This window comes from Leopardus geoffroyi, chromosome C3 (genome assembly GCF_018350155.1).
Source record: "Leopardus geoffroyi isolate Oge1 chromosome C3, O.geoffroyi_Oge1_pat1.0, whole genome shotgun sequence".
In the NCBI taxonomy this organism is placed as follows: Eukaryota; Metazoa; Chordata; class Mammalia; order Carnivora; family Felidae; genus Leopardus; species Leopardus geoffroyi.
Window position 1 is genome coordinate 68693965 of NC_059338.1, and position 26899 is coordinate 68720863.

Sequence of the window (26899 nt, forward strand, 5' to 3'; positions counted from 1 at the left end):
TAAAGGGAAGAAATGCTCCTAAATAACACTGATTTTTAAGAGTGTCTTCATGTTAAAATCAATTATAAAAGAAACAAAAAAACAACATTCTGGAAACATTCGATAAACTCAAATTAAAGGCTATTTCTCAAAACAAGGGACCCGTGTTCTCAAAAAAGGTGAAGATCGAGACAACACAGAAGCAGCACAGGGGACTACTCCCATGGCGGGGGGGGGGGGGGGCGGACACTACTGTCCCAGGGGGGACATTGAGGAGGTAAAGTCTACTCGTGACCCCAGGCTGGGTTCTGGATGGAGAAAAAGCAGCAGGGAGGGTTATCGCTGGATCAGGGATGAAATCTGAATGTGGGCTGTCGGGGAAGTGTTACCTTATCAAAGTTACATTTCCTGATTTTGATGACTGTGCTGCTCAGTAAGAGAGATGTGCTTTCTCAGGAAATACATGGAAATATTTCAGAATAAAGGATCACAGTATCTCCACTATTTTCAGAAAAAAAAGCCAGATTCAGAGAGAGAGTGAAACAAACGGGACGGACAAACAGTAAACAATTGCTGGATGTGGAAAAGAGACACACAGGAGCTCAGTGTGCGATTCCTGCAATTTCTGTGTGAATGTGAAACTGCATCGAGACAAGAAGTTACCAAAATGAGAAGAGATTAAAAAATGCTACCCCACCAGTCCCCCGCCGCCTCTCCGGCCAAAACACTAAAAACAAACCAACAAAACCTAATACATAGATTTGAAGTTTGTTTGGGGGAAATCTAGACTCATGACCTTGCATCATCACTTACACTGAAAATCCTGACTTTGGGGAACCAGCATGTTTCAGCAGAAGTGTTTCCGAGGCCCCTAGTAATGCTTAAGAACAGGGACTTGTCCCTGTCTTTCTCCTTCCATGTCCCAGAACGGTTAGCCAGCCTCTGCTCACTTGTGTGCCTCAGCATGTGTGAACTGCCAACACGGACCATGAACTTACTGTAAGAAGTGGGACTTCCAGGTCAGAAGGCTTGAAAACCGTACGTGGGGGTAAGCCCGGTATCTGCAAGCTCTCAGTTCTGAGAGAAGATGAACGGAGGACCAACAGAGCGGTTGGGGTCGGCAGCTGCGGCCCTGGTGGACCCGCAGCGGTCTCACGGGAACACAAGCACACACGTGTCCTCCCCGAGTGTCGTACACGGCTGTTCCCCAGACAGGAGGAGCTGTGACAGACCATGTGGCCTGCAAAGCCAGAAACACATACCGCCTGGCCTTTTACAGGAAAACTTTGCGGATCTCTCCCCAGGGAGGACAGTGGCAAACTCCCAACTGCTCTGAACTCTTTAGAGATTTTCTCCTAACGCCGTTACCAGTATCGTCCCCGTCCAGAGACGCCATCTTAACCCCCTTCCGTCAGACCTGGTTTTTCGCTCAGTAGAAAGGCAATGACCTAGCTGTGAGGAGTTGGAGAAGGGACCTGTAGGCTGAAATCATTTTTATTTTTATCTTATATTTTTTAGAAAGAGAGAGCAAGAGTGTGCGAGCGGGGGAGGGGCAGAGAGGGAGAGAGAGAATCCCAAGCTGGTTCCATGCTGTCAGCTCAGAGACCGACTGGGGCTTAATTTGAGCTCGTGACCTGAGCCGAGATCAAGACTCAGACACTTAACTGACTGAGGCCCCCAGCAGCCCCTAAATCATTTTTAAATATAGACTTGCAACCCAGCCTCCTGTGTCAGCCCCACTGTCACCGGTGCCTGGAGCTTTCCAGAGGCTGGCTGTGCAGAGAGCGCTGCCTCCCAGCTCCCCACTGCCCCGCTAGGGTTTAAACTCCTCCGCTCTGCCAGGCCTGCTGCCACTGGTTCGTGTACTTTCCAGCTCCCAGACTGCTGGTGCTCCGCTCTCCTGACCTCGCTCTCACGGGTCTCGGTCTTTTTTTCCTCTTTAAAATTAGCTCCTTCACTATCTGAGCAAGCTTTGGGACGGGTCAGAGGTAAACATGTATTCAGTCTGCCATCCTGAACCTACCATTTGATGTAAAGAGTAAATCTGCTCTTTCGAGAATAATTTTAACAAAGCTTTTTTTCCAGCCGTTAGTGTAAAATCCCAAAATTCTGATATAAATCAAGTGTTCTCATTTAAACTACAATGTTGATATGACCCAGATTCATTTAAGTAGCTCATGAAAGAGTAATTTGCGAATGAACTGCTTACTATAGGCCTGAATTCTAACAAAGTGCATATGTTCTATACAAACCAGAGAAATGAGTTCCCTTATAAAGTATGAAAACTCCTGAACTTTTTTTTAATTTTTAATTTTTGAGAGAGAAAGTGCAAGTGGGGAAAGGGCAGAGAGGGAGAGAATCCCAAGCAGGGGGGATCAAACTCACAAACTGTGAGATCATGACCTGAGCTGAAGTCAAGAGTCGGACGCTGAACCAACAGTCACCCAGGCGTCCCAAGATGGCACTTTTAAGAAACAAAATAACCCAAGATGAGTTAAGCGCGATAATAAGAACAAAACTTGTTTGTGTTTTCTGGTGGGGTTGTCTGTCAGGTTTACAGGAGTAGTAGTAGTCAGGGTGAGTTTCTGTGAGGGCACGGGCACTACTAAGAAAAAATGGGAGAAAATGGTAAAGAACACAACCGGGAAATCAGAAGGCTCGAGTGTAGCTTTTGTCAAACCCTGCACACTCCCTGCACGCTCGCCAGGCCGTGGTTCTCTTCCCACCGGAACATGAGTCCGTGCACAGACGAGTGCTCTGCGAATCCCAAGTGGTTCGCGAATGTAAGAGGAAGGCAACGGCTGGGGACACGGCCGGGCGGACAGCTGTACCCCAGGGGAAGCCGGGCACCGGGCTCCTTCGCACCCGCTCTCCCGCGGGGGGCGCAGAAAGGTGCCCAGGGCCTACTGCACCTGAAAACCGCACACTTTCTCGGCCGTGGCTGCCTCAGCTGCTGTTCTGCTATAGAAACGGAGCGAAAAGTCAACAAAAACTTGCAAAAACCAGCAGGACTCATCTGGATCTGACCTTATTCATTCAGATAGCGAAGACCAGCATTCCAATTCTGTGATCCTGGTCACTCAGAACCAAGACTGGAGACATCGGTAAAGGCCAGACACCAACCAGCTTCGGCTCGGCAGGCCACGTGCACTTAGCACAAACTACTCCACTCTACTTGGTGACGATTGGCTGAATCGGTTTTGAGGTTATGAAAACTGTAAGATGTTTCTTAAATATCCATATTCTTAACATTGAGACATGCAAAACAAACCCAGGAGACTGTAGGGGACAACCTGTGCTAGTTCAATGGACTTCCCAGAACACTTCAGTGTTAAGGCCTATAAAGCAGATCTGGACAAAATCTGGCGTAAGAATCAGAATCTGATGTTTCCGACTGGTCACCTTCTACAGTTAAGTACCCCACAAAAGAATCTGTAGCTAGTACGTGGGAAGTAAGATATACTGAAGAATATTCCAGGGGTGCCTGGATGGTTCAGTCGGTGAAGCATCCGACTCTCGAGTTTGGCTCAGGTCATCTCATGGTTCGTGAGATTGAGCCCCACGTCAGGCTCTGTGCAGGTGGCGTGGAACCTGCCTGGGATTCTCTCTCTCTGCTGCCCCCCCCCCCCCCACTTACTCAGTCTCTCTCTCAAAATAAATAAACATTAAAAAAAAGACTATTTCAAATAAAGTAAGAAACGGAATCCCTCCCATAAACTCACAGAAAATTGAAACTGAAGAAAGTATATAGAAAAATATTACCAGTGTTCATGATCCATGGAAATGACAGAAAAAAATTTTTTTTTAAATTTTACTAGGTATTGACTAGTTCCAACCACAGTAAGGGCATCTTTTGCTACTATCATTCACTCTCCACGCCTTCCACACACGACAGACACAGACCACGCCTGAATTTACTCTCCACTCCAGCAGCGAGAGGCCATGCCGGAGTTATATACGCCGCAGTACTTGTCCGCAGCAGCAGGAGTGGCACATGGAGGGCTGGAGTCTCAGCTACCTTGGGGACAGTAAATATGCCAGAGGAGACTTATACCTGTTAAACAACTCTCTTCCTCAGCCCTGTGTGTGCCGCTATCCAGTGACCATCTATTCTTACCAAACCTGGAAGTTTCTGAGTTGTCTTCAGGAAACACTTCTCAAACACGACCACACTAGCCTGTCCCTCCCCCTCCCCCTCCCCCCAAACTATAACAGTTGAAGGCGGGGAAGACACCTATCTTGTTCGCTGCTGTTCTTAACAAGAAGTACAAAGCTCACAGATGTGTTCTTCAGCATGAACTCTTTTTTTCCTTCATATTTACGGAAACAGTGTATTAACTGGGGTGCAGTATAAACTTCCTAACAAGCTTCGAGAGCACAGCAGGGCTTCTGCTGTTCGCTTCCTAACGTGAACCTTGAACATGAAGATCACATGCGGGACGTATTTATATCAGTTACGGTACTGAAGCTAAACAAATCCATTCACAGAAACTCAGTCCAGAGAGGCAGGAACAACTCGGACGCTTCAACAATCGCTTTCTAGTAATTTCAGCTTAAGCAGAGTGACCAGCTGTCCTACGTAAGCAATCCTAGTTTACCTTTCCTGGGATGAAGCAACAGAGATTGGAATCCACATACTTCATGAAAGTCATATTTAACAGTGAGAGCCTTGTTTCGACGGCGGCAAGAATGTCTGCGTGGCGAGCTAACGAGTGGTTTCTTCTTTCTGACTCCCTCCTGTAATAAAGGAAAGCATCATGAACGAAGTACTGTGGACCAAAATGTTAAGCAATGAAAATGCCTTGGGGCGCCTGGGGGGCTCAGTCGGTTGAGCATCAGACTCTTGATTTCGGTTCAGGTCCTGATCCCAGGGTTGTGGAACTGAGCCCTGTGCTCGGCTCTGCACTGAGTGTGGATCCTGCTTAGGATTCTCTCACTCAAGTTAAAAAAAAAAAAAAAAAAAAAAAAGCCTTACTGAAATAGTCTGAACATTTACATGTTACTTCAGATCTCTACAGTCGGGTCACCATTTAACTGTAACTAACGATCAATGAATCGCTATATCCAGAAATCCCTGCCGAAGACTAGTACGCACTGGTGAAATACTTGAAAAAAAATGTTAGTTTCTTTGTGTTTTGGCTATATCGAGCCGAATGGCCATTTGAATCAGAAAAATCAGGTAAAGGAAAGAATTACAAAGGGACACAGAGACAAGTGAACTGTATGTTTTTACCCCTAAAATCAACTCAAATTTTTAAACAGTTTCACTGGGAAGTAATTCACATGTAAAATTCGCTTTTAATGTGTGTAATTTAATGCCTTTTAGTATATTCACAGAGCTGTGCCCCCATTAGCACGATTTAACTTCTCGACATTCTCACACCACAGAAAGAGGGCCCATAACTGTCATCAGTCACTCCTACTCCCCAGCCCTTGGAAACCGCTGGTCTCCTTTCTGTCTCTCTGGATCCGCCTATTCTGGGCACTTCAGATATCTGGAGTGGTAGCGCCTGCAGCATCTTGTGTGCGTCTTCCTTCACGCAGCACGCTTCCCCCAGCTCGGCCGCGTTGTAGCGTGTACCCGGGCTTCCTTCCTTTCTGTGGCCGACTAATGTTCTATCATACAGACACACCACCACTTTGATTATCCGGTCATCGGCTGATGACTTTTGGGTTGTTTCCACTTCCTGACTACTATGAATGATGCTGCACTGAATGCTCGTGTCCCAATTTTTTTGTGTGGCTATGCTTCCATTTCTTTTAACTATATACCTAGGAGTGAAATCGTTGGGTCCCATGGTAATTCTATGTTTAACCTTTTGAGGAACGAAGTGTTTTCGCCAAGTGGCAGAACCAGTGTATGATCTCACCAGCAATCTGTGAAGGTTCCGGTTTGTCCACATCCTTCCCAAGACGCTTTGTCTTTTTTGTGTCAGCCGTCCCAGTGGGTGTTCAGTGGTATGTCCGCACTCCGCTGGGCAATGCCCTGCTGACCGATGATGCTGAGCCCCCGTACGTGTGTGCCGGCCTTCAGTTTATCGTCTCCGGAGAAATACCTACTAAAGCCCTTTGCCCACATTTAAATTGGGTTATTTGTCAGTGGATTAACTCAATTATGTTTCTTGTTGAGCTCTAAGAGTTCCTTGCACAATCTGGACACAAGTCCCTCATCAGATGTATGAGCTGCAAATATTTTCTCCCCTTGTGTGGGTGGTTTTTTCACTTTTTGATGTTGTCCTTTGCAGCACAGTTTAAAATTTTGATGAAGTCCAGACTTTTTTCTTCTGTTACTTGTGCTTTTGGTGTCCTAGCAAAGAAACCACTGCCTAATCTAAGTTTATGGAGGTCAGGACTCTGTTTCTATCTAAGGGTTTATCGTCCAGCCCTGACGCTCACACTTAGATCTGTAATCTATTGGACTTCATTTTCGTAGACGGTGTGGGGAAGGGGTCCAAGTTCATTCCTTGGCGCACAGACACCCAGTGTCCCAGCGTCATCTGTGGAAAACATCACTTTCCCCATTGAGTGGTCTTGCGTCCTTGTTGAAAATCAACGGACTAAACGTATCAGGATCTATTTTCCATACTCTCAGTTCTGCTCCGTTGGTCCATATGTCTGTCTTTGTGTCGGCAACACACTGGTTCGATTACTGTGGCTTTGCAGTCAGTTTTGATACTGGGAAGAGGTAGCACTCTACCAACTTTGTTCCTCCTTTTCAAGATTGCTTTGGTTATTCAGAGTAAGAATTGCAAGACGAACCGGTCATTTTCTGCAAAACAAGACAACTTGGATTTTGACGGGACTTGCAGTGAATGTGCAGACCAGCTTGGGGAGAACTGCTGTCTTCACAGTATGAAGTCTTCCCATCTGTGACCGTGAAATGTCTCTTTCAAGTCTCTTCAAATCCCCTTTACCAATGTCTTCTGGTTTTCAGGGGACAAGTCATCTTTTGTTACAGTCATTACATACATCTTATGCTTTTTGATGGTACTGTAAATGGAATTGCCTTTTTAAAAATATATTTGAGAGAGACAGAGACAGAGCACGAGAGGGGGAGGGGCAGAGAAAGAGAGAGGGAGACCCAGAATCCAAAGCAGGACCCAGGCTCCGAGCTGTCAGCACAGAGCCCAACAGGGGGCTCAAACCCACAAACCGCAAGATCATGACGTGAGCCAGAGTTGGATGCTTAACCGACTGAGTCACCCAGGTGCCCCTGGGATTGGTCCTTTCTTTAAAGTGAGCTCTCGCCCGATGTGGGGCTGGAAATCAACCCCAAGACCAAGAGTCACATGTTCTACCAACTGAGCCTGCCGGGAGCCACCCCCCTTTCTGAGTCTAGCTGACACACAGTGCTACGTTCGCTTCAGGCGCACAGTGTAGTGATTCAACGTCTCTGTACCTTATGCCACGCTCGCGGCAAGTGGAGCTGCCGTCTGGCACCACACAGCGCCGTGACAGTACCCTTGACTAGAGTCCCTGTGCTGTGCTTTTCATCCCCATGACTTACTCATTCCGTAAACAGAAGCCTGTATCCCCCACTCCTGTTCATCCACTCTGTCCATCCCTGCACCCTGGAACGGTTTTACTTCGGTTTTTGGATCATCTATTGCTAGTACGTACAATTACACAACTCCTTTTTGTGTATCGATCTCACATCTTGTGGCCCTGCTGAACGCGTTTATTAGCTCTAACCATTAGTGGACTCCTTATGTACGCAATCACATACCTGTCAGATCACGTCACCTATGAAAAGAGAGTATCAATTCTTCCCTTCCAACCTGGATGCCTCTTATTTCATCTTCTGGCCTAACGGCCCTGGCTACAACCCCCAATAAAATGTTGAACAGAAATGGTGGACAAACGAGGGTCAAAATCACTTACTGTGATCTGGGTACCCTTCCCTACAAAAATCTGGAAACCGTGTAACACGTCAACTTACCCAGATTAAAAAACAAAACCCCAAATAAACAGGAGTGCCTAGCTGTGACTCCTGATCACAGGATCATGCGTTTCAGCCCCATGTTGGGTGTAGAGATGACATAAATTCCAAAAACATAAACAACCAAGAAACGAACAAAAACCCCCACTTGTAAATTACTGCCGTCACTAGCCACAGCGTACCTTGGAAGTTGTGCTTTAACTTGTTTCTGACATAGATTGTGGTATCTCTCCACTTTTAGAAATCCCTGATTCAACATTCTCTGGCAGACCAAGTCCATTCTTTTACAAACCTACAGGAAGGAAGAAGAAGAAAGAATTTTAAAAAGTAAAAACCAAATAAATAACAATTAACCTAGACTCCTGTCAGCTGCAAGTGCTCTGTGCTGATGCTGCCCCCTCATTTGCCGTCTGAATCTTTGAATCAGTATATACGGGCGAATGCCTCATAGTTTCTAACTCTTGCAACATTACGTTAAGAAATTAATATTAGTGTAGACAAGGAATATTTCACCGTTAGCTATTTGTTGAATGTTCTGAATGTATCCCCACCACTATGGTCAGAACTATAGTCATGAAGATCAATGTATTCAAAAGGTTTTTAAACTTTTTTTTTTTTAAGTTTTTGAGAGAGCGTGCAAGCGAGGCAAGGGGTAGAGAGAGAGGGAGACACAGACTCGGGAGCAGGCTCCAGGCTCCGAGCTGCCAGCACAGAGCCTGACGAGGGGCTCGAACCCACAAGATGTGAGATCATGACTTGAGCCGAGGCTGGATACTGAACTGACCGAGCCACCCAGGCGCCTCTCAAAAGGTTTTCCCAAGTTTGAAAAAAGAAAATTCTCCTTTAGCTAAAAATGTGTATTCAAACTTAAGTCCAACCTCTCATAAAGTTTATATCACCTATAATCAGAATGAGAATTCTTATTTATTTCTACCAGTCAGGGTTAACTACAGAGAGTTAGTCTCTGCTAGACTACCATAGTCTCCATGACATATTTTAACATATGTAGCAGAATCCTGAATATTTTGAATCTTTGAGGAATACTGTGCTTTTTATAGAGTAAAAGCACAAAATCATAGAACATCTAAAGTGGAGCCTGACTTCTACACATTCTTGAGCAAGTCAGCTACCGTGTGTAAAAGGTGGGCAGCATCTAACTCCCAGGGAGATCATTAGGATTCAATGAAACAATAGACGCTAAAATCACTTGGTAAACTCTAAAGTACTATGTAAAGATTACATTAAATAAATTTTGTTGAACTTAGTACTAATTTGAAAACTTTGTTCCATAGATGCTAGATTTCTGCGACATCCCGGCACCTTTGTTATCCTAACAAAACCTGCTACACAAAATCCATTTCTTCTTTGATCCCTGAGAATTTGGCAGTGACTCGGCGCCATCAACTTGAACACCAGCTCTCACTGCATAGTGTGGACACTGAGAGTGCACGACACAGGTAATCTGTACCAAGGCCAAGTCAAGCAGGTGGGCTTGTCATGTGCTTCTTCCCATCTCTCGTGGTGCCCAAGCACAAACGCTGGACAAACCCTTGCTGAAACGGAAATGCTGATGAAATCCTTGGTGTCTGTTTTCCCCTGAGAACACAGACACACAAATTCTGGCAACCTGGACAATGAAGGCTTTACTGCTCTAGTACTAAATGCTATGGGCTTCCTAATTCACAACACGCCAGATGAAAGGTGTTAAGAAACACTGCTTTTCAATTTGAAAACAAGAACAGCAAATTTTAAGTACTGAGTAATTCTTAATAAATGGTATTTTAAAATATGGTGGGATTCTACCCCCCCCCCTTCCTTTTTGGTAGAAAGAGGGCACAAGTGAGCGAAGGGCATAGAGAGAAGGAAGAGAGAAGCGGGGCTCATGCTCACCTGATGTGGGGCTCGAACTCACAAACCACAAGATCATGACCTGAGCTGAAGTCTAATGCTTGACCCACTGAGCCCCCCAGCTGCCCTGGAGGGATCTGTTTCTAACTAAAATAAACCAACTGTCAACATACCTTCAATGTCTATTAAAGAAAATGACAGTAATAAAAACAATACGTATCAAGATAACTTTTAACGTTTATTTTTTGTAATCTCTACACCCAACGTGGGGCTTGAACCCACGATCCCGAGATCAAGAGTCCCATGCTCCCCCGACTGAGCGAGCCAGGTGCCCCAACATAAATAACTTTTAAAGGAAAAATAACTCTTCTAAAAATATCTAGTGAGTTCCATTTTTGCAAATCGCTTTGATATGTGGCTTTAGAGGAAGTAAAATATCATATCTGCTTCTGTATTCAATCTACTGAGATATTACCTTGGAAAATTCTAGAAAACATAATATACAAGGATACATTTCATGAACTCTCGGTTTGCTGACGTCCTCTAATGTCGCAACAGCTACTGGAAAGCTCTGTCCACTTGTGAAAGAAGGCGAGTGGAAAATGGGCAAGAACAGCTTAGTAGTATAAATGAAAATATTTTAGATCTTACAGACTCCTTCAAAGGGTCTTGGGAACCGCTTTGGGATCCCAGGACTAAACCTGAAGAACCAGTGCTCCATTCGAGAGGACAAAGGGCCTAAGATAGGGGTGTGGCCCGTGCGAAGGCACGGAGTCTGCAGTGACTATGCCACTGAGCAAATAGTGACGACAGAGCAGATGTGCAGGCAAAGCTGAGCGAGTGAAATACTCGGAGCAGAAAAATCAGTAATGAGAAAGAACCTTAAAAAGACTGCCCATTTTGGGAAAGATCTCGTATGGAGAATGGTCATTTTCTGTAAGCAGCTATACTATTAGGACCAAAGATGTGGGTCCAGAAAATCCATGAAGATGAACCCCCAAAGGAAGAAATGGAAGATAAGAAAATAAAGGCTTATATACAGAGTCTCAACATTCTAAAAAAGTGTTTATTTTATTTTTGAGAGAGAGAGCATGAGCAGGGGAGGGGCAGAGAGAGAGAAGGGGACAGAGGATACGAAGTGGGCTCTGCTCTGACAGCAGAGATCCCAACACAGGGCATGAACTCACAAACCGGGAGATCATGACCTGGGCAGAAGTCAGATGCTTAATGGACTGAGCCACCCAGGTGCCCCTCAAGTAATATTTAATGTTAAAAGCTGGTAAAAAGATGGGGCATCTGGGTAGCTCAATCGGTTGAGCGTCTTGACTCTTGGTTTCGGCTCAGGTCATGATCTCATGGTTTGTGAGTTTGAGCCCCGCATTGGGCTCCATGCTGACAGTGTGGAGTCTGCTTGGGATTCATATTCTCTCTCTCTCTCTCCCTCTCTCTCTCCCTTCCTCCCTCTTCCTCTCCAGGGTGTTCCTATCAAAATAAATAAACTTGAAAAAAAAAAAAAAAAACTGGTAAAAAGAGAAAACAGGAGGTCACAAAGACAGACAAATTGGAACAGCACCAAAAACGCTGAAGTCAAAAATATTTTAAGCATTAGTCAATACTGTAGGAAAAGATCAGCCTTTAAAGTGGTATTCTTTCTTTCCTGGATGTTTGATAAGCATGGACTGACCAGTAGCACAAAAACAAAGATACAACGGATCATATATCTTTGTGCAGAATTCAGAAAGAAGCAAAGTGGCCTCTGAACAGTTGGGCCCCGAACAACACAGATTTGAAGTGCACGGGGCCACCTATACATGCATTTTTCTTTTTTCTTTTTGTGGATAAATTCAGTACAGCTCTGTAAATGTATGTTCTCTTCCTTATGATTTTTTTTAAAGATTATTTGACTGTAAATAATTTCTTTTCTCTAGCTTACTTTATCATAAGAATAAGGCATATGATATGTGCAACACCTGAAACGTGTTAATGGACTGCTTATGTCACCGGTGAGGCTCCTGATCAGCAGTAAGCTATTAGTAGTTGAGCTTTTGGGGGGTCAAAAGTTCTATGTGGACTTTCAAATGCATCGTGGTTGGTGCCCCTAACCCTTGCGTTGTTCAAAGGTCAACTGTACGCACGCGTCAGGCTCCGGGCTCTGGGCTCAGAGCCTGGAGCCTGTTTCCGATTCTGTGTCTCCCTCTCTCTGTGCCCCTCCCCCGTTCATGCTCTGTCTCTCTCTGTCCCAAAAATAAATAAACGTTGAAAAAAAAAAAATTATAAAAAAAAAAAAAAAAGAAAAAAAAAAGGGGCGCCTGGGTGGCACAGTCGGTTAAGCGTCTGACTTCAGCCAGGTCACGATCTCACGGTCCGTGAGTTCGAGCCCCGAGTCAGGCTCTGGGCTGATGGCTCAGAGCCTGGAGCCTGTTTCCGATTCTGTGTCTCCCTCTCTCTGTGCCCCTCCCCCGTTCATGCTCTGTCTCTCTCTGTCCCAAAAATAAATAAACGTTGAAAAAAAAAATTATAAAAAAAAAAAAAAAGAACAAAGGTCAACTGTACGCTAATTTCCCCTGCGATACTTGATTATGTATGCTAGCTTGCAATGCAAAATTATCTCATTTAAAATATAGCTTTATACCTATGGGTAGTTTAAGAATTTCCCAAAGCTTAGAGAGCCAAAGCATAGGAGACTGTTAAAAACTGAGAACAAACTGAGGGTTGATGGGGGGTGGGAGGGAGGGGAGGGTGGGTGATGGGTATTGAGGAGGGCACCTTTTGGGATGAGCACTGGGTGTTGTATGGAAACCAATTTGACAATAAATTTCATATACTGGAAAAAAAAAAAAAAAGAATTTCCCAAAGCTAAAGGGAAGAGTATTTATTTCCCTGGTTTATTAAAACAAAACAAAAATCCCAGCAATTCAGCCATTTGCCCAAGACAGTAAAATACAATTCTGAAGTCTAATATACAAAGATGATGACTCTGTCAAAAACTACCATGACATTTATAGATCAGCCAAAACCTACACTATCAATATAGAAAGGAGCTGATGGAATATCAGCCTCTAATGGGGACATTTGGTTTGGGTCCCTCTTGCTGTCCCGCTTTGAGAGAACAGATGTGGTTTTTCCTTGTTAAGTACTTCAAGATTTAAAATGCCGTGTTTATCTTTTTCATCATTTTCTAACATAAGTAGTAATGAAAATTTTTCTTCACTCTGTTTAGAAATCTTTTCTGACATGTTGTGTCACCACGGTCCTTGACGATGCAAGACATGTACGCCATCAATGTGTGCGACCCACAATTTCCCTGTTAAACCTAATCTTAATATCAAAATCTTGGCTGATTCTAAGATGCACATTTTTGCATATTTTAACATTTGACATTGGAAATGGTCCTAGAATTATAACTGGCAGCATTTCTTCTTCAGATGTCTTAGAATGCCTTGGAATATAAAATGGTGGACTTCTTTGATTTTGTTTAAGATGTTATAGAGACTTTAAGATGCTACCAATTTAACAAAAGCTCTTCTGGGTGGGGGGGGGGAACATAAGCACTGCTACACAAATCTACATATAAGTTGATCAAGACACATTCTGATTTCAAAAATGTTAAAATCTGAAGCTGTATCTTAGAATCAAGGAAATATTGTAATGGAACCACATTTTTCATGTACTTATTTCATGGTCTACATTCTCAAGTGAACTGAATACTTGATGTTTTTCTCCAATGAATCCAGAAGCTATTACCAAAGATTAGGCTGCTTACTAATAACCCTCAAACTGGAAGGAACTTAAGACACCAGAACCTTCAGTGAGGACATGGAGACATTAAGAAATTATGTAATTTGCACAAAGTCACCACACCATTCAGTGGCAAAAGTAAAATTAAGAATTCAGGCTTCTAATTAGTATCTTCTTAAATTTAGCAATCGGCAGCATAGAGATGGAAATAATCACCCTAATTACTCTCAACTGATTGCGGTCTCACTAACACTGTCCTGCGGCAGGGACTGTCAGCAGCGGCCTCAAGTAGGACTTCTTGAGCAGGCAACATGAGGTCTCAAGGACATCGGTGGGCGTTCTCCCCACAGTGCTGAAGTTAGAGACATGGCGCTAGACCAAAATCTTTCTAAAATTCTTCCAAAGTTCAAAAACCAGAAAACAATGAGACAAATCTACACTGTAAAACATTTTATAAGCCATCTGTCCTGATTCTTCAAAATGCCAACTGCGTGAAAGAAAGAAAAAAGTAGGGAGAATGTTCTAAAGAGACAAATGTTTTATTAGATTCAAAGCACTTATCATCCACCAAAAAAAAACAAAAAACCAAAAAAACACTATAGGGACATTTTGGGGACAATTGAGAAATTAAAATGTAAAATGTAATTTTAAATCCCCGGAAAGTGATAATAGTGTGATTACAAAAAGGACAAAAATGTCATTTTATTTGCATTTTACTTTCAAATGGTTTAGTGAAATAAATAATCTGTGTGTAGATTTAGAGAGGGAGAGAATGATCAGACAACTGAAAGAGATAAAGCAAATGTGGCAAAAAGTTAATGATGGGTAACAAATCACTTAAAAATTGTGCTTCCATGGTATGGATTATCTAATATACAATACCATATAAAGAGACACAGAGTTAATTATGTACTAGAATCACAACTTTTACATTTTTTGGGTATCCCCCGTAGATGTTCACTTGGAAAGAAAATATAACTTTACTATTAGACTGAGCAAAACAATTAGGAAGAAAAGCCTGTTCCCAGGATTTCTATAATGCCTCCTAAAAGCCAAAGAGAAAAGCTTTTCTGGGGCGCCTGGGTGGCTCAGTCAGTTCAGCAATCAATTGTTGATTTTGGCTCAGGTCATGACCTCGAGGTTCGTGGGATTGAGCCCCGAGTCGGGTTCTGTGCTGACAGTGCAGAGCCTGCTTGGGATTCTGTCTCTCCTTCCCTCTCTGCCCTTCTGCCGCTCACTCTGTCTCTGTCTTGCTCTCTGTCTCTTGTTCTCCTGCAGACAGCTACTCACTAACTATACACTAGCTTCATATCATCTTATCAATGTTTGTTATCATTAAGAGTATTTTTCTGGGCGCCTGGGGGGCTCAGCGGGTTAAGTGTCCGGCTTTTGCTCAGGTCATGATCTCACAGTTCGTGGGTTCGAGCCCCGCATCGGGCTCTGTGAGGACAGCTCGGAGCCTGGAGCCTGCTTCGGATTCTGTGTCTCCCTCCCTCTCTGCCCTCCCCTGCTTACGCAGTCTCTCTCTTTAAAAAATAAACGTTAAAAAAAAAAAAAAAGACAATTTTTCACTCAAGCTTCTTAAAATGCTCCTAAATTAAAACATTTTCTCATCTTGTCTGTTGGAAGTAAATACGAAGCAGCTCATGTTTCAGCTCTGCTCTAATTTGTACAGAAAATACATTCCCCTCACAACAACATTTATGTTGTGTTCATCACACAGGGCAGCGAAGCGCTTTTTAGAACCATTCAGGGGCGCCTGCGTGGCTCAGCTGGTTAAGCGTCTGACTCTTGGTTTTGGCCCAGGTCATGATCTCACGGTTTGTGAGGCCGAGCTCTGCGTTGGGCCCTTTGCTGACAGTGCAGAGCCTGCTTGGGATTCTCTCCCTCCCATTCTCTCAAAGTAAGTAAAAAACTTAAAAAAGAGAGAGAGAGAGAAAACGATTTCATTTATTCAACAAATACTGAATACTGATACAGAATCACAGACTATGAAGGATCCCTGATGAAAGGGTATGAGGAGCCTAAATTCAGTGCCCGACCGGCCCTTCTGGAGACAATTCCAACACAACACGTAAGAGCAGCAGCATTGTAGGGGGAACTCTGAGGAACAGGAGGGGGTCAAGTTCAGGCAAGAATCTCAGAGGCTTTCCCGAGGTGCTAACAGGACGGTGTACCCCGAAGACAGGCAGGAGCGGCTGCGGACAGAAGAGGCGTGCTTGCAGGACCAGGGTATCTGGGAAACCCAACAGCTCGACGATGCTGGTTTCATTTTTTTTTCTTATTTTTTATTTTTTTAACGTTTATTTATTTTTGGGACAGAGAGAGACAGAGCATGAACGGGGGAGGGGCAGAGAGAGAGGGAGACACAGAATCGGAAGCAGGCTCCAGGCTCTGAGCCATCAGCCCAGAGCCTGACGCAGGGCTCGAACCCACGGACGTGAGATCGTGACCTGAGCCGAAGTCGGACGCCCAACCGACTGAGCCACCCAGGCGCCCCGATGCTGGTTTCAATCAACCTTCGTGCAAGACGCTGGAAGGAGGTGCCCGGGAGAAACCTCTTGCAAAGGTGATCTTTTGCTCCTAGTCTCAAACGTCAAGAGATTGGACCGTATGCACAGGCCATCCTTTGAAGATAGCACCTTCTCCCACCCCGCGAGAACCCGCACACCCTGCATGTGGGGCGCGCAGGTGCCTCTGGCCCCGGTCAGGAAATGATGACACGAAGGGGTGTGGGTTGTTTCCTGATGTCTTCACCTGCCCCCCGCCCCCCAAAAGTTGTCCACGCTGGAGCTTCTCAAAACAGCTTCTTAAATCTGGCTGGTCTGTGACATGAAAAAGGGCAAAGGGAGGGGGAGCCTGACCATTGCCGTAGGTCATATGACACGCCACACAATCCTCTTGCTGCTCTGATTAGTCACCCTGCTCCAAGCACTTCGTCACACTGTATGTCATTTTTGTTTCCGCCGGGAACGTTCTTTCACTGTTACTAACCGGACAAAAACTCATCCTGAGGAAGCCTCTCCTGAATAACCTCAACGTTCTTGTATTTATCATCTTTGCACTTGTTATCTGCCGCCTTGTAAGTATGCTCCTTCTGTTTTCATGATCCTGCGGGCAGGCTTACTGACTGAAACCCCCTTTCAGACTAGAATCTTCAGGAATAATGAATTGTCCCCCACTTGTTATAATCATGTACCTATACTTAAGTACCTGGTAATAAAAATAACCTAATGATGAGATGGGGAGGGGGGAGCCACAAATCAGCAATACAAAGAATATATTCTCTGTAACACCGCAACAAAGAGCAGTGGTTCTCCAAGTGTGCTCTAGGGACCCCTGGGATCCCCAAGATCCTTTTGAGAGTCTGTGAGGACAAACTATTTTCCTAATACCAAGATGTAACTTGCCACTTTTACTCTCGTTCTTTTATAACATATAGTGGACTTTTCCAGAGGCAACAGGACACGTGATAACATTTTTTGACAGTTGATGAAGTATGTACTGTCTATTCCTGTGTTCCTGTGTCTTCTAGAATTTTCTAAGGTAAGCTCTTAGGTTCTCAATAACTTTTAAGAGTGTAAAGATGTCCCGGATTTAAAAAAAAACAAAAAACGTTACAGAACAACAGAGATGAGGAAAACAGCTTAGCTATTAAAAAATAAAGAATAACTGTTTCTCATTTTCCTTTGTATTTTCTACCAATCAACCTTCTCTGTGACTACACTTTTCTAGCATATTTGAACACAAGCTGGAAAAGGAACTATAAACGGGGAACAGATTTAAGTAGCTAGAGTGTCTAAGGCAATACCTTGGGATAAAGTATGTCTGCATTTGGTTACCTATCGAAAAATTTCCTTCTAGATAACGAGCAAGCCTTCTGAATTTAACCTTTAGTCGTACTTATGACCTGAACCGCTAATAGGATTCCATTAAATTTACAGGAGCTACGCTCAAACCGCACAGGAAAAAACTCCTAGGATCTCGCTAAAACATCTTTGAAAATGCCTGCCACATTCATGATTCGGTGAGTGAGAACACCGTGCTCACCAGTCGGAGCTCTGCGCTCAAGCCTGGCTTAGACATGCTCCCTAACAGGGCAGGAACTCACTTCTTAACCTTTGCTACTTGTTTCAAAAACTCTCAAACTTGTCAAGGGGGCCTAGGTGACGGTCTAAAGCTGCATCAGCACAAATCTGTCTGATCTACTGGAAAAACAACTCAAAGTACAAGTTTTGTCATTTCAAAAGTTCTATTTGGCCAAATAATTTTAAGTATGTTGGAAGAGTTAAATATTTAAAGAACTATTTCTGTGTAACCAGGATTTCCAGGCTCTGGGCATAGTTTTGGAGTAACAGTCAATGGCAGGGAAACCCCAACAATTCAACAGGCTATTTGCACAATCCCTTGGAAGTAGCCAGACTGCAGAGTCAAATTTAAATTATTCGTGGTCACAGGAAGCAAAGACTACACCAACCAAAGTGCACAGAGAATTCGAGAATGTTATTTTAGCAATTTCAACGTTTTGAGAGCAAATCTTTTGTGCCTGTTCCCTAATTTAGGTGCTAACAGTTACAGTTGAGGTCCTAGTAAGGCAAGTAACCTGGGAAGGAAGAAAAACCCCAAATATCCCAACATCAACCGCTGGGTAGTTGACATTTAGCTTTACGGAAGCTAATTCTGTTCTTAATTAATATCGCTCTCTTCAAAGCATATCCAGCCTTAATTCCATGAAACAAACAAACAAACAAACAAACCCCACACACTTAGAAATGAAAGGAGCTAAGAAACTGATGCTCTAGATAACAGCACCCACACTGAAGTTCCTGGAGTTTCTGGCAAACAGTTCTTTAGGTACAAACGGCCACTTGGCTAGAAAGGGCACATCAGGCACCCCCTGCACCCGACACACAGCTTCTAGACTGCCAATTTCATAAAGACCACAACTAAATTAATGCTGACATCTAGTGGCAAGAAAGGACATCTTTCTTTTATAATGCTACCTGAATTGTGCCTTAGGACACCAAACCAATGACTCTGAAACCAAAGACATTTCCAAATCCCCACAAAAGATTATCCACTTAATCTAAGAATCATCTACTGATCTTAAGTAAACAAAGGAATTTCCTCATTACTAAACCAGAGGGAAAAAGCACCCCTCTTTGAGACATAAAATTGGCTGCAGAACCTTTTGGGATGGGGGTGGGGGTGATGGTGGGGCAGGGGATGGTAAGGGACTCCCTATGAAAAATCCTTGTTTGAGACCACAAATCGTATCCTTAAAAGCTTGGGACAGGTGACTGCTTAAGAATGCAGCTCAGTATTTCACTGGAAAGATGTCATTTATCAATAAACTGGGATGCATTTTAACTCTGTCCCGTAAGAAGCTATTCCCCCCCCCCCTTTAAAAATGCTTTTAATTTCTAAAAAAGTGAACGACTGAGAAAGGAACCCAGTGTCCTCCACACCTACAGAAGTGTGACCACGCCAAGCTCTACAGAGCCATTGTCTGGCTCAGAGGCTCGACCCGCAGACACAAGACAGGACGGCAGGAAGCCTGATCGGACACCATGCTTTACCAACCCGAGGGAATGCTGGAGATTCCACAGGGACTTCCAGGGTGCCAGGCTCTGGGAACTCGGGGACAACCAGTTTTGAAACAGCACTTTCCAGCGGAAGAATTCTCCGCCCTGCAGCCCGGGTTGGCGAGAAAGAACACCGGCCTTCGGTCTGAATCAAAATTCGTCCACTTTCCTTTGAGAAGTCTGGTCTCCCTCCCACAGCGCGGTCATGGCCAAGCCGGAGCTGCAGGTGTGAACGCGGCCGGTCGACGGGAAGCTGCCGCGCACAGCGCATCCAGAAGTCCGTCTTTGTCCTCTCAGAAGCCACCCCGAGCCCGGATTTCGCTTCGACACAGAACCGGTCTGCAGTCCCTTCAAAATGTCCACCTCCTTCAACCTCCTTCCCACTTGGAGACAAACCCACCGACAGGAAGCACAACCTCTCCCTCAACTGAGCCGTTCGTCGAGCCGTTCGTCAAGCCCTCGGCCGATGCTCGGCGCGCGGTAGGGTCCTGACGGCACAGATCGCGGAACCTCCGCGGCTCCGGGAGGGGGGGGGGAGGGGGCACGGCGTCCCCCAGAGCCGGCGGCCAGGGGCCGGGGGTCACTAGTTAGGAAACGGCCGGGAGACCCGGCGCGGCCCGGGGGTGGGGAGGGTCGGGGAGAGGCCCAGCCGGGCTTCGTCACCGGCCAGCCGGAGGAGGGGGGTGCCGGGTCGCGTTCCCGCCCCTCCGGGCGCCCACCGGGGTGGGGGAGGCCTGACCAGCAGGGAAACCTAGGGGGCGGAGGGGGGCACAGTGCGTGATCCCCACGGACGAGCCGAACCTGGCGCGGCCCGGCCGGGGGGCTGGAAGGTGGGGCACAAAAGGCGGCGACCGGAGCCGCGAGGTCGGCGCTCGGGCGCGGCGGCGGCGGGACGCCCAACTCCCGCCCCGCTTCCCGGGCCCCGCCGTCCCGACCCCGCGGCAGGAAGGGGGGCGACCCCACTGACCGGCGCCCGGACTCCGCGTCCTGGAGCCGGCAGCACCTCCCTCCCCGGGGACGCGCTCGCCTCTCCGCCCCCTCCCCAGACCGCGGCCGGCGGAGGGGGCGGCGGGGGTCCCGCGGGGGCCTCACCAGGCGGAGCTGGCTAATTTCGTCGTAGGACATAAAGCTGAGGATGTTCTCGATGGCTACGATGGGCAGCGCCACCAGCGTGTTGTTCTGAGGCAGCTGGTCGGGAGCCAGCGGCGGGGCCGGGGGCGCCTGGGAGCCCGGCTGCGGGGCCGGGGCCGGGGGCGGGGGCGGCAGGCGCTGGGCAGAGCCGGCGGCCGCACAAGGACCGCCGTCGCCGTGGCCGCCGCCTCCTTCCTCGGCCATCCGCTCCTCCGACGCCGCCGCCATCTTGGGGGTTTGATGCCTTCCCCCCACTGCAAGGGGCCCAGGGGCGCTTCCGGTGCGTCACTTCCGCCTGGGCGCGGGGCGGGGCGGGGCGCCGGAGGGGCGGAGCCTGCGCGGGGACGCGTGGAGGGAGCCGCGGAGGTCGCCGCGGAGGTCGCCGCGGAGGTCGCAGGTCTTCGCGGCGGGGAGGCGGGGTCGGGCCGTGTCCGCCACGGGAAGGCGACCCGAAGCCGCCCAGGGCCGGAGCGCCAGGGAGCCCGGCCGGTTGAAGTGCTGTCCGCCGGAGCGCGTTTCTTGGCTCGCCCCCTGACGCGGGACGGTGGCCACAGTGTCGCCTGAGTGCAGGTGGGACGCGGCTCAGAGTCGTGGTTTCCGCGGACCCAGGAGTGATTCGTTTAGGCAGGTAACAGGAGTGAGGTACTGATTACAACCAACAAGTGGAAGAACCTTGACGACATCAAGCTAAATGACAGAAACCAGGTCCAAGGGACAACACTCTTCTGGAAGTCTGCAGCCTAGTCCGTGGCGCGGAGGGGGCGGGGAAAGGGGAAGCGGGAGGGGATGCAGGAGAGGGAGCTGCTTCCTGCTGTGGGGCAGGGGTGCTGCTGGGTGATGTTGGGGGGGTTGCGGGGCCGTCCTGTTGGGTGATGGGGGGTGTGGGGGCCGGGGTACTGCTGGGTGATGGGGGGTGCGGGGCCGGGGTGCTGCTGGGTGATGGGGGGGGGGTGCGGGGCCAAGGTGCTGCTGGGTGATGGCGGGTGCGGGGCCGTCCTGCTGGGTGATGGGGGGTGCGGGGCCGGGATGCTGCTAGGTGATGGCGGGTGCGGGGCCGGCCTGTTGGGTGATTGGGGGTGTGGGGCCGGGTTACTGCTGGGTGATGAAGGGTGCGGGGCCAGGGTGCTGCTGGGTGATGGGGGGTGCGGGTCCGTCCTGCTGGGTGATGGGGGGTGCGAGGCCGGGGTGCTGCTGGCTGATGGCGGGGTGCAAGGCCGGGGTGCTGCTGGGTGATGGTGGGGTGCGGGGCCGTCCTGCTGGGTAATGGGCTGGGGGAGATGTGTGCAGGGCTGGGGGGGGGGATGTGGGGGAGGGAGCTGCTTCCTGCCGCGGCCAGGGTCCTGCTGGGGTGAGGAAGAAGGAGCGGGGGACGGAGGAGCGGGGACTTGGGGGGCAGAGGGGAGGAAGATGCGTCCTGTGGGGCCGGGGATGAAGGCGCTTCAGAGTCTGAGATAGAGGAAGCACAACGTTGTGAGAACCCTGAAATGTTAAAGTGATTTTTAGAATATATGAATTATATCTCAATTAAAAACTTGATTTAGGGGGGCTTGAGTGGCTCAATCCATTAAGCCTCTGACTCAGGTCATGGTCTCAGGATGGTGGGATGGAGCCCTGGGTTGGCGGAGGCTGCTTGGGGCTCATTCTTTTGCTCTCTGTCTCTGAAAATAAATAAATAAACATTTTAAGTTGATTTAGGCGGGAATCATCAAAAAAATACTAAGCTGAGAAAGTAAAGGTGTGATGTGGAATCTAATATTTAGGTAGTCTCAAAATAATTGCCCACAAGTTACATGTTCATCGCAAAGATAAAAAAAGAAGTTTACAATAGAGAAATTTGGTGGCCACTACCGTATCCAAATCATCAGTATTAATATCAGGAGTTATGGGAGGAATGGACATCATGTACCTCCTGAGGATGTGACACAACATAACATTCCTGCAAAAAAGAAAAAAAAAAAAAGGCATAACCTTTATTTCAGGTAGGCAAATCTGGATAATTGATCAGTGCTCTGTAAAAACAGTATTGTCATGAAAGACAAAGACTAAGGATTTGTGCCAGATTAAAAGGGACTAAGGAGATAAAATAACTAAATTAACGGGTGATTCTGGATTAGGAAAAATAGCTCTAAAGAACATTATTGTGACAGTTGGCAAAATTTGAATATGGGCTATGTATTAGATAATGTAATCATATTTCATTTTTTGATTTGGATAATCGTGATCTCGTAAGAAAATGTTCTTCTTAGGAAATACACATTGAATTTTTAGGGGTAGAGGGCCATATCTCAACTTGCTCTCAAATGGTTCAATAGATAGAGGAGATTAACAAAGCAAATACCATAAATGTTAACAAGTGGTGAACCTGGATGAAGAGTTTACAAGAGTTCCTTGTACTATCTTGCAATTATTTCAAAATAAAAAAAAAATTTAAAGGTTGTGTGTGTGTGTGAAAATTAATAAAGGGAAACATCCCTAAAGCGGATTCTGGATGCAGAAAGGGAGCCTGGAAGGGGGAGCTGTACCGCTCAAGGTCAATCACAGGAAGAACTGTCAATTACAGACCCAACAGGAAAGCATCCTGAATTCCAGGCCCCATGGGGAAGATGTGTGGGCATCTCCTCCAAGAAGAGACACCCCCCCCACCCCCCCACAGCTCAGCCACTGAGAAACCACCATCACCCTCAACCCCACTGCTTCTCCAGTGGACTTTGGTTCAAAACAACCCCTCCCAGGGGCGCCTGGGTGGCTCAGTCAGTTAAGCGTCCGACTCAGGTCATCATCTCGCGGTCCGTGGGTTCGAGCCCCGCGTCGGGCTCTGTGCTGACAACTCGGAGCCTGGAGCCTGTTTCAGATTCTGTGGCTCCCTCTTTCTCTGACCCTCCCCTGTTCATGCTCTCTCTCTGTCTCAAAAATAAATAAATGTTAAAAAAAAAATTATAAAAAAAACAACAACCCCTCCCAGCTTCCTCCTTCTTGTCCATAAAATAACGTTCCTCTCCTCTTTGTTGGACTTGCCTATGGTTTTGCCAAAGCGGGCCTGTCCCCAACCGCAATTCTCTGTTATTCCCAAATAACAACAGTCAGTTACTTTACTGGTAGTAACAATCAGTTACTTTCACCGGTAAAGTAACTGACTCCTATTTTTAAGGTTAGCACTTAATATTTCCATACTTTTGTATCCTCATCCTATAACAAAGATAAGGGTGCATAAATGACTAATTTTTGAAGCTTTCTGATCTTAGTTCTGGGTCTCAAAAGTCTCCAGTATGTTCTTTGTTTTGCAGCTCTGGTTTGGAATCTAACTATTGCGTAGTAGATGCGGAAACTGCAGGAAAAGCTAAGTGAGTAAACAGGCTTTGGAAAAGGGGGTCAACTAAAGCAAGGAGATTAACGGGAGGGGGTGGTGGTTGGCCTGGCCGACTTGGCGCACTTTCCCCATTGTGGGCACCTATCTTGTTGCAGATTGTGAAATCCTTCGTAGTTCTTTCTTTCTTTCTGCCCCACCCCGCCCCACCTCCAGGGCACGGTGGCATCAGTGAATGCTTTATGCCAAAATGTTTCTGATACATTTACAAATTTATGATGTTTGTTTCATCTCCCCTAACAGATTATAATTTCACTTTCTGCCTGGCGTATTGCTCTCCATAGAACCAATTACAAATTGGTCTGAAATTTATTTTCTACCCTGTTTTAGTAAAATTTGATACTTTGTTAATAGGTTGGCTTGGGGGGCACTTGGTTAAGCGTCTGACTTGGCTCGGGTCATGATCTCCCAGTTCATGGAATTGGCCCCGAGGCGGGCTCTGCGCTGACAGCACAGGGTCTGCTTGGGATTCTCTCTCTCCGTCTCTCTCTGCCACTCCCCTGCTCACTCGCGTGTGCGCTCTCTCTCTCTCTCTCTCTCTCAAAACTAAGTAAACATTAAAAAAATAGATTGGATTGAAATTGGACCCCATAAATAGAATTATGCTTTAAATACATTGTGGGAACTCTCATTATAAAGGAAACACATAGAAAATCCTTTAAAAAGTGAATTATCACTTCCTAATTTAATTTGTCTGTTTTTTAAATTCACTAGTTGCATGCAGTTTTGTTTTGCTTGAAAGGGGTGTGCGAAAAGCATTCTATTCCCTTTCCACCTGTGGCCAACTGGTTAACCTGGGGCAGGTGATCACGGATGAGCACAACAGAATAAAACTTGGCAAACAATTTAACACTTTCTGCCAGTAAGCTCATTCAAACTGTCCTCTGTTTATGTATAGTGCATCTGGTGGCCTTATATTCCCTATACATTTTTTTTAAGTTAATTTATTTTTAGAGAGAGAGAGAGAGCGTGAACGGGGAAGGGGCAGAGAGAGACAGAGACAGAATCCCAAGCAGGCTTCACACAGTCGGCACGGAGTCCGACTCGGGGCTCAAACTCACGAACCCTGAGATCGTGAGCTGAGCGGAAACAGAGTCCAATGCTCAATAGACTGAGCCACCCACATTTTTTTTAATAGAGAAAATTTCAAAATATATGGTTTTTTTGTTTCAATTATTGAAATCAATGCTTGCTTTGAAGATCCTCTCCAATCAAAACAAATAACTTGTAACTAAAACAAATATTTGAACTTGTAGGAGTTAGGGGTTCTAAATGAGGTTTTATGCCAGCAAAGTACTGGAGGACCTTTGCAAGACGGTGGTCTCAAGTATGAGGATGAGCAGATACAGCAAATGGGTGGAGTTTCGAATTCCTCAGATTAAAGATGGTCGAGTCAATTTACTGTAATGCAGACAGCGGGCGTTATCTTGGCCTCCCTTTTCCGTCTGCCTTCCTGGTCAGGGTGTGTTGGGTCCGGTGCAGTGGGTCTTGGTGACGGGCAAGCTAAGCGATGGCCCCTCCACAGGAAGAAGGGCTTTATATGTGAAAAAGAGGAAACTAAAACCAGATGTTGTTTTTCCTATGTTTGAGCAGGTTTATAATGTGGAGAAAGAAGGGTGAGCCCATAGACTAACTTGAAAGAGGTTTGAGTGTTTCTGTAGATTGTAATTAACTATTTTTTCTCCTTTTAAAAACGTTTTTTTAATGTTTATTCATTTTTTGAGAGTGACAGAGCGTGAGCGGGGGAGGGGCAAAGAGAGATATGGGGAGACACGGAATCCGAAGCAGGCCCCAGGCTCCGATCTGTCAGCACAGAACCCGACGCGGGGCTCGAACTCACCAACCACGAGATCATGACCTGAGCCGAAGCCCGATGCTTACTGGACTGAGCCACCCAGGAGCCCCTCTCCTTTTTAATTATAGTAAAAAGTCACATAACACAATTTACCATCTTAACCATTTCTCTTTTTATAATTTTTTAAAGTATATTTATTTATTTTGAGAGAGACAGGGACAGCACGCGTGGGGGAGGAGCACAGAGAGAGAGGATCCCAACCAGGCTCCGCACGGTCAGCACAGAGCTCGACTGAGCCACCCAGACACCCCTCGGATACACTATTTTAATTTTACTTTCCCACCAGCAGTGCACAAGTTTCCAGTATCTCTCCATCCTTGCCAACGCTTGTAATTTTCTGGACAGTAGCCATTTTAGTCAGCGTGAGGTAATACCTCCTTGTGGTTTTGATTTGCGTTTCCTGAACTGTTTGTGTTGGTGAGCGTCTTTTCGGATGTTTATTGGCCATTTGTGTATCATCTCTGGAACTTTGTCCAGTTTTTAATTGGTCTGTGTATTTCATGGTTGTTGTTGAGTTGTGTGACTTCTTTATATATTCTGGATCTTAGCCCCTCATCAGGTATGTGATTTGCGAATCTTTTCTCCCATTCTGTGGGTTACCTTGTCACCCTGTTGACTGTCCTTAGATGCACAGAAGTTTGACAGTTTGATGTTGTCCCATTTATCTAGTTTTCCTTTTGTTGCCTGTGCTCTTGGTGTCGTAGGCAAGAGATCATTGCCACATCCAATGTCATGAAGCTTTCCTCCATGATTTTCTCTAAGGAGTTATAGTTTTAGATCTTTCATTTAGGTTTTTGATCTGTTTTGAGTTAATGTTTGTAAGCAAAGCGAGGTGGGGGTCCAGCGTCGTTCTCGTGTTTGTGTTTGTCCGGTTTTCCCAGAACCATTTGCTGAAGACCCTGCCCTCCGTCCAGTGGTTAGTCTTGGTGCCCTTGGCAGAGATCATTTGACCATATATGTGAGGGTTAATTTCTGGGCTGTCTCTATTTCTTTGGTCTGTATGTCTGTCTTTACGTGAGGACCACACTCTGCAGTGTCATGGTTAGTATAGTTTTGTAATATATTTTGAAATCAAGAATTGCGAAGCCTCCAACTTTGTTCTTCTTTAAGTATCTTTTTTAAGACCCACTATGTGATGACGTGGGAAGTTTCCTGCCATGGCTAATGCTCGGGATTCTGTCATTAGACGCACTCTTTTTAATTTAAAGCTTTGCTGCTGTGGAAAGATAGCCCACCCGAGTTCAAATCAGCAAGTGGATATTGGTTACTAAATGGATAAGGCCCTGGGGAGACACCAAGATAGTGTCCCCCCCGCCCGCCTTCAAGAGGAAGTGACCTGGTTGCGGAGGTGATCGTCCCATGGATCCGCTGAATCGGCCCCACTGACCTGGCAGGCCGGAAGGGGGGCTCCTCACATACCGTCTTCCCAACATCGTACGTTCGGAAAGATAGGTTGAGTC

General features: G+C 46.4%; 1 protein-coding gene and 1 long non-coding RNA gene across 4 annotated transcripts in view; one reads left to right on the plus strand and one right to left on the minus strand.

The window, feature by feature from the left end:
* FBXO28 (F-box protein 28) overlaps positions 1-20489 on the minus strand; it is a 30502-nt gene extending 10013 nt beyond the window's left edge. For 2 of the 3 annotated variants that reach the window (XR_006706050.1, XM_045453313.1), the window contains exons 1-3: positions 20182-20479; positions 8101-8210; positions 4578-4716 (exon numbers count right to left, since the gene is read on the minus strand). Coding sequence is in view for 2 of the 3 variants with exons in the window: in XM_045453313.1 (XP_045309269.1) it covers positions 4578-4716; positions 8101-8210; positions 20182-20448 (516 nt within the window). In the remaining variant the exon portion in view is untranslated. Of the gene's footprint in view, positions 1-4577; positions 4717-8100; positions 8211-20181 lie in introns of all 3 variants that reach the window. The other variant, XM_045453312.1, reaches the window with a different exon arrangement.
* On the plus strand, positions 16449-18261 carry LOC123585310. Its single transcript, XR_006706051.1, has 3 exons — positions 16449-16586; positions 16960-17050; positions 17449-18261. It is a non-coding gene; the product is annotated as an uncharacterized LOC123585310 (long non-coding RNA).
* Positions 20490-26899: the final 6410 nt, after the last annotated feature.